Raw genomic sequence first — 8,102 nt, 5'->3', positions numbered from 1 at the left:
ATGCATTGTATTTATAGTCAGAAAAACAACAAATATTTATGACAAAAACCCTTTCTTTTTTAACTCTACAAGATTGGGGCTACAATTTTTATTCAATATCCTTTTTCATACATCGCTCTTATCCCAATGAAGACCTCTATGTCACTAAATATTCTTTGAAAATATGTTATGCTAGCTCAATTAATCCATATGTGAATGTAAACTAGTTTAATTATCTATATTTTCATAGACCATTAATGCACCATCCATACAGAACCATTAAAAAGTTACATATTCAGAGTATTTAATAACCTGTGAAAATGTTCATGATATAAATGAAAAATAAAAGCTATAAAGTAATAAAATCTGCTCCCTATTTTCTGAAATATATGCATCGATTTATTAATGAAAGAGAAAGTATAGCAACATTTTGTGTATATCTAGATGGTAAGATTAAGGATATTGGGGATAGTTTTGTCTTTTACTGATTTGTAGTAAAGCTCCACAATGTCTGCATTTCTTTTACATTCAGAAAAAAAAAGAAAAAAAGATTATTGAAAAAGCATTACCGAATGATCAGATAGAAAATATAAAGGATAATTCGGCACAAGATGGTGGACTGTACACAGGCTTTTCCTTCTCTAGTCGCATATCCCTTTAACTGAAAGAAAATAATATGTATGTACAAACTTAGTGTGTTGAATGTTATTATTATTATTTTTTTAAGTAAAGGCTTTGTGAGGAATTCCTGGAAGATAGAAAGCAGATGGTGCTGCTGTGGAGGAGGCAGACCGGCGACAGGAGGCCAAAGAAAGGGAGGAGGGGAGCCGGACAGTCTGGCTCCGGTTTGAGGGAAGCAGTCGTGGGGCACGTGAGGAAGTGAAGGAGCCAGCGCCTGAAACTCAGTGGACTGAACGTTTGCGCGCATTGACCCGCCCCGCTGCTGCCCCTGCGGCTGCGTGAGGAGCTAGATGGGGGAAGGCGGGGGGCGGGGCCGAGGCGCAGGCGGGCTCGGAGGGGTCCAGTTCCTAAGCGGCAAAAGCCCTGGCGCCGGAGCTAGGCCGAACAGTGCAGCGCTGCGAAGTCAAGGCCGCTGGGACTCTTCAGAGACCCATCGCCGCCCTCGCCTTTGCTGTTGCAGCCATCCTTCTCATCCTTTGCCTGCTTTTCCAACGGTCTCCTTCAGCATCGCCGTTTCAAAACTGCAGCACTATCGATAACAGCTAAGTGGTCATTTCGGGACTTGGGGTTGGGAGTCTGGGCGGGAGCTAGGCGCGGGCAGTACAGCTAGCGCGCCATCTCCTGCGGCAACCGCCACTGCTGCAGACACCCTTCCCGGGCGGGAGAGAACAGTATCCATAGGCCCACGCCGTCCCAGCACCCAAGGTTAGAGTTCGAGCGTTTCTACCAAGCACTGGTGAGATCCTTGTGCTTAGTGAAGAGAGTCAGAGATCACGAAAAAAGATTTCATATTGGATGGTGTTGGCTTTTTCTCAGCTTAATCGGGCAAGTGGCAGCTTTGCCAAAGCCTCCTTAAACCCCGAACCATGTCGCCCCCAACTGTGCCTCCAATGGGTGTAGATGGTGTGTCTGCGTACCTGATGAAGAAAAGGCACACCCACAGGAAGCAGCGGCGCAAGCCCACTTTCCTCACTCGTAGGAACATCGTAGGCTGCCGCATTCAACACGGCTGGAAGGAAGGCAACGAGCCGGTGGAGCAATGGAAGGGGACAGTGCTCGAGCAGGTTTCTGTGAAGCCCACTCTCTACATCATCAAATATGATGGGAAAGATAGTGTGTATGGACTAGAACTGCACCGAGATAAGAGAGTTTTAGCACTAGAGATCCTTCCTGAGAGAGTGCCAACTCCTCGCATTGATTCGCGCCTCGCAGATTCCCTGATTGGCAAGGCAGTGGGGCATGTGTTTGAGGGGGAACACGGCAGGAAAGATGAATGGAAGGGCATGGTCCTGGCACGAGCCCCCGTGATGGACACTTGGTTTTACATCACCTACGAGAAAGATCCGGTACTTTATATGTACACGCTGTTGGATGACTACAAAGATGGTGACCTGCGCATCATTCCAGATTCCAACTACTATTTCCCCACAGCAGAGCGGGAGCCTGGAGAAGTGATTGACAGCCTCGTGGGCAAACAGGTGGAGCACGCCAAAGATGATGGGTCCAAGAGAACCGGCATTTTCATCCATCAAGTGGTGGCCAAGCCGTCTGTCTACTTCATTAAGTTTGATGATGATATTCACATTTATGTCTATGGTTTGGTGAAAACCCCCTAAATTCATCGTGTGTGTTTTGCAAAATTTGTGGAACTATTAAATGTAAAATATGTCGTGTTATTGTAATTGTACTTTTGAGAACAGTTTTGGTGTCAGAGAGTCAGGAATTTATTATTACTTATTACTTATTGTGCCTCTAAATCTTATACATTTACTAGTTCCACAGTTTTGCCCAAGTGTGCTTTGGTAACTATGATATTGCCTTGTTCTGTAATCGAAAAATTTAAAGTGGGTGCTCATAGAAAATTGAAAAGTGTTCATTACCATTGGAACAATGAAAAACTAAAGAAAAATTAATGGTGTAGCCCCTCACCATATCTTTCCCCTCTTTCCCCTTACCTTCCTTATTTCTTCTCCTCAGATAACAAGTGTTAAGAAGATAATGCAGGCCCTATGTTTTTTTCCAATCCTTTTACAAAAAGTTTGTTGCAGTTGTTTCTGAAAAAATGACAAGCCACATCATTTCTTTGTCATTGCTTTTCTTAATCCGTTCTGATCAGTAGCTGCAGATATTTCTCCCTCTCCCTCCCCCTCCATTTTTCTATCCTTCTTTCCCCACCTCTCCCTCTGGAATTTATTTTTTATATAATATTAAGATAAAGGTCCAATTATACATTTTGTTCACATTGGATACCTGATCATGCCATTACATTTATTAAATACATCATCCATTTCCCTCTCAGGAATTTATTTTTGTATATGGTATTAGATAGAGATTTAACTATACATTTTGTTCACATTGGATACCTGATTGTGCCAGCACATTTATTAAATAAATCACCCATTCCCCCCTCTCCCTCTCTCTCCCTCTCTCTCTCTCTCTCTCTCTCTCTCTCTCTCTCTCTCTCTGTCTCTCTCTGCCTCCAACAGCTGCATACACAGTACATATTCATTAACCGCTCAATACATACTAGTGCTTTTATTTCTACAGGGTCGATTCCTAGAAATGAGATTGCTAGGTAGGCTTATATTTAATTTTAAAAGGCACTGCAAAAGTACCACCTAAAATGAAAGTTCTTATTTTCCAGCATCCTCTCCAGCACTCTTTAATTTTTACAAATTTGAAAGGCAGAAATTTGTTGTATTGTTTCTTTAATTGGCAACCTCAATGAGGTTTTCTGTTTGTTTGGTTTGTTTTTAGGGGGGGTTGTTTGTTTTGCTTTTTGGACTTTTCCCTTTTGTGATTTGCCAGTGTTTATTCTATGTTCATTTATCTATTGAGTCTTTGATCTTTTCCTTATAAATTTGTTAGAATTCTTACTATATTTACTATATGGTGCATATTAGCATATTAATCATTTGTAGCCCATATGTGTTATGATTTTTCTATCCTATCATTAATCTTGACTTTATTGATGGTATCTTTTACTTTTCAGGTTTAAAAAATTTTTTTAGATAGACCACTTTCTCCTTTTCAGTTGTTTTTTTGTTATGTTTTGTTTTTTTGGTTTTCTGTCTTTTTTTCAGATGAGTGTCCCAACCCCAAGTCATACAAATATACACCTGCATTTTTTTTTCTAAAAAGTTCAGGTTTCACTGTTTGATCCAACTGGAAATTCTTTTATATATGGTATAAAATCGATGGCCAACTATACATGTTGTTTACATTGGGTAACTGATTGTACTATCACATTTATTTAAAAAATCATCCATTTTCCAATTTCTGACCCATGTCACATTATTTTAACTATAGTGGCTTACCCTTGAATTTTGGACTCTGGTAAAGCAAGTTACCTCTCATTAGTTTTGTTTTTTTCTTTTCTTCTTCATTTATATAACTTGTCTTAGCCATTCATTCTTTTATATGAAAATTAAAGGCATTCTTTCCACATTTAAAAAAATGAGTATCTTAGAATTGTATTACATTTTTATATATTTAGAGGATTATGTTAACAATATTAATCTTTAACATTCAAGAGTTTGGGTACATCATTAAAATCATTTGGTTTTGATTTTGTAATGTTCTTCATCTAGGTCCATCATATCAGATTAAATTTATTTCTAAATATTTTTACAGTTTTTGTCACATTTTGACATTCTGAATGGGTAATTTTCTCCTGCTCATTTATAACTTGCTATTTTTGCCAATATAGACAAACTATATATCTTTTTTATTTTTATTTTTTTAATCAGCTTAATAAATCTTGTAAATTACACTGGGTTTTTTAAATAGAATATTTTTGACATTCTAGATATAATCATTTCACCTGCAAATAGAGGTAATTTTATTTTTCTAATGTTTATATTGATTATTATTACATTTGCTGGATTCTCTAAAACAGTTTTGAATAATGATCATGGCAGACATGCCCATCTGGTTCTTAACTTTTATGGAATTTTCTTTAGTATCCCCTGTTAATATGACATTTGCTTTTAGTTACTGGTAAATAGTCATTAACTACTAACGTGTTTAGGGAGTTGCTTCTATTCCTGTTATTTAAAGCATTATTACTAAAAATGTCTCATAAATTTTATCAAATGTCTTTTCAGCATCTATTGATAAAATTTTAGGACTCTTCCCTTTAAATTGTTGACATATTGAATTAGAGTGGTAAGAATTTGATGTTGAACCAAACTTGTATTTCTGGAATAAATCCTACTTGGTCATGCATGGTGTAATAATCATATGATATATTGCTGAATTTTATTTACCAATGTTTTATTTAGAATTATTGCATTTGCATTTAAAAGTGAAATTGTGTTTTTTTTTTTCCTTTTTGCACTGTCTTCATCAAGTTTTTTAATTAAAATTGTGCTAGCTTATAAAATTAGTTGGTAAATTTTCAATATTTTACTGTTGTCTGGAATAGTTTAAATAGCATTAGAATTATTTGTTCTTTAAAAATTAGCTAGTACTGAGTTGTAAAATAATCTAAGCGCAGTGACACTTTTGATGGTAGATCCTTAATCAGCTTTCTTAATTCTTCAATGGTAATTGGTTTATTTAAACCTTCTATTAAAACAGAATGTATATTCTCTGTGAAATACAAAGTTAAACTTTTATCTATTACCATGCTTCTCAATTGTGTTATTCAGATGTTTTATGTACTTGTTTGTTGCATATGCATATGTCCTAGATATATTCAATTCTGAAAACATTATAATAAAGTCATAAGCTGTAACAGTATTTTAACTTCTTTGTGCTTTTTATTTTTTAAAATTAAAACAATATGAAAAATATAAAATATATAACAAACATTTGTTTACCTTCATCTAAAATTAACAAATGTCAACATTTTTGCATTTTTGTTTTATATGCAGATTTATATTTTTAAAAAGAGCATTACAAATAATAAATTCCTTTTCTAATACCATAATGTTTCCTTTCCTCTGTAGGGAGAGACACTATCTTGAATTTGGTGCAAATCTTGTCTGTTTTATATATTTACTGCAAATATAATCATAATCAATAAAAGTATGATTTTTTTGGTTTTTTAAAAAATTCAAAATGCATAGTAAACTTTTAAACATGTGGAAGTTATTATGATTTTTGTTGTAGAGATCATTTTTTTTTAACCAATTGGGAAATTGATTGCAAAATAACACAGACTTTAGAATACAAATTGCTGTTTTAGGTACTTTTACCACTCCTGACACTCAGGGAGATTAGGCCCTAGCCACAGCACTGGCAATTGACAAACAAAGACAAAATTTCAGCTCTCATGCAGATGGTATCCTGGCTGTAGCAAAGCAGTTATCCACCACTCACCCTGTTCACAAGACCGAAACTAGGTGTTATATTTCCCCATGATAATATTGGGGTTATCCAACATCCTGAAACTCAGAGGGATCCTGGCCCTAACCTAGCATTATTTTAAGAGTTTAGTACATGAGGATGGACAAAACAAAAATCATTCTTTCTTAACACATTTTTTTTTTATCCTTCAGGTAACCTTCAGACCAACAAAGATATAAGGTAGGTATAAAAGTCTACAAAAGAAGGTAAAAAGAATGTGATAAATATCATTAAAGGGTTAGAGTGGTGCATATGTACTATGCAACAAACTATATGCTATATAGTTCATCTCTTTTATTATTATTTATTAATTAATTTATTTTAGAGAGAGAAAGAGGAAGGGAGAGAGAAAAACATCGAGTTGTTGTTCCACTTACTTATGCATTCATTGGCTGATTCTTGTATATGCCCTGACTAGGGATCAAACCCGCAACATTGGGGTATTAGGAGGAAATTCTAACCAACTAAGCTACCCAGCCAGGGCAAGTTGGGAAGGCAGGGCCCTATGGGTAGAACTAGGGCTTATGGAAGTACTCATACTCTACATAATCACAAGAACTTTACATAGGAAGAATTCTATGTTTATAATAAAGCTCTATGTTCTAACTTCCCCTTCCCTTTCCTTTATAAAAATACTCCTCCATCTTGGCACACAGGCTGGAGTATGTATTTCACTTGCCATGTCTGCATACATTGGGTTGCAATGGCCTTCTTTTTCCCAAATAAATCTTTTTTGGTGACAAAAAACCCAGTCGATGTTAATTTTCTTTTTTTGGATATTATTTTTCAGTCAACACTAAAAAATTATTGGATATTTCCGAATCACTATGAGAGAATATAAGGGCCATGCTGTAAGGGGGGCTCTCTTCCTCCCCTCATTAGGATATATGCTCCTAGAGAGCAGGCATTTTGTCTAGATTTTCACTTCTATCTCCAGATCCTAGTCCAGGACTGAACCTCTTTCTTACTGGATATATGTTACAACCCAATGTCATCAGAAACAACATAAAATAATCTGGACTTGGGGACTATTGGGAGAGCAGGAACTAGAAAACATTACTGTGTATCTAAAATGTATACACATTTGAATTTTTTGTTGGTGTGCTGTAAAAAGATTGCTCTACAAAACCAAGATTATTTTCATTAGAAACAATGAAGCATTTACAATATTGAAATATGTCTCATTTTTCCAACTGTTGGTCTAAAGAAGCAGGAGCCAAACAAATGGGATATCTTGTAATTATCTCTAAAAGTGGAAGCTTAAGATTCCCAAAAGAGGGAGATTTGAGATTTGAAAGGAATAAGGGCAATGCTTTTGGCGAGGAATTTGAGGAGTTTCTACAAATTTTGTCATTTGAATCTTCGTTTTGTTTTGTTTTTACATGCAGAAAGTTTATTGGAGGATATTTCAGGATCACCCTTTGGCTGTGTTGTGGGAGGGGCAGTGAAAAAAGCTGATTCGACAGAAAGAGAAATTGAGCTGCAATGCAGGAGCAACAAAGGCCTCCACCAATTCCACAGGGAGTTTCAGAGCCAGGATGGGTTTTCATCGTTGTTCTGAATTGAGGCAAGAATCCTGGGCCTTTGTACACTGCCATCAAAAGTCATTGGATAAAGGCTATGCCTGGATAAGGGGCATAATCTTGGGCAAGACATCTCCCTTAAGCCAGGGACAATTCCTAAGAAGGACACAGATATGAATCGTAATATGCCATTAGTACATGCAACTAAACTTGAAGATTCAGGATTTTTAAGCACAGTGAAAATGTTGTAGAACTGGCCAAATAGCAGACTTATAGCACTTGACCGGTAAAATGGGTTACTCGATCACTGTAGAGTTTGAGAAGAGTTCCCCAAGTAGGAATAATCTTTTATAACAGGACTTTAGCCACTGTAGAGGCATTAGCTTGTCTATAAGGGAAAGCTTTAATCCAGTGAGAAAACATACATATCATGGCTAAAACACATACTCATAAAACAAGGGAAGCTGCATAAAACCTATTTGCCAAACTTCACATGGCCCATTAGGCAATTTAAAATGTCCAGGGTCAGTGTGAACAGGCTTCTTTGGGTTGTACTTTAGAGAGGTG

At 36.5% G+C, this 8,102-nt stretch overlaps 1 protein-coding gene across 1 annotated transcript; it reads left to right on the top strand.

Annotated features, from left to right (window-relative positions):
* The first annotated feature begins 988 nt into the window (after nt 1-988).
* On the top strand, nt 989-5,401 carry SPIN4 (spindlin family member 4). The gene has a single exon (XM_080652213.1). The coding sequence runs from the start codon at nt 1,527-1,529 to the stop codon at nt 2,274-2,276; it is 750 nt and encodes a 249-aa protein (XP_080508339.1). The 5' UTR covers nt 989-1,526; the 3' UTR covers nt 2,277-5,401.
* The last annotated feature ends 2,701 nt before the right edge of the window (nt 5,402-8,102 follow it).

Source organism: Plecotus auritus (genome assembly GCF_963455305.1).
Source record: "Plecotus auritus genome assembly, chromosome: X".
NCBI lineage: Eukaryota > Metazoa > Chordata > Mammalia > Chiroptera > Vespertilionidae > Plecotus > Plecotus auritus.
This window is presented reverse-complemented; position numbering and strand designations above follow the sequence as displayed.

Coding starts and splice junctions, on each gene's coding strand:
- SPIN4 (XM_080652213.1), top strand. CDS start 1,527: ATGTCGCCCCCAACTGTGCCTCCAATGGGTGTAGATGGTGTGTCTGCG.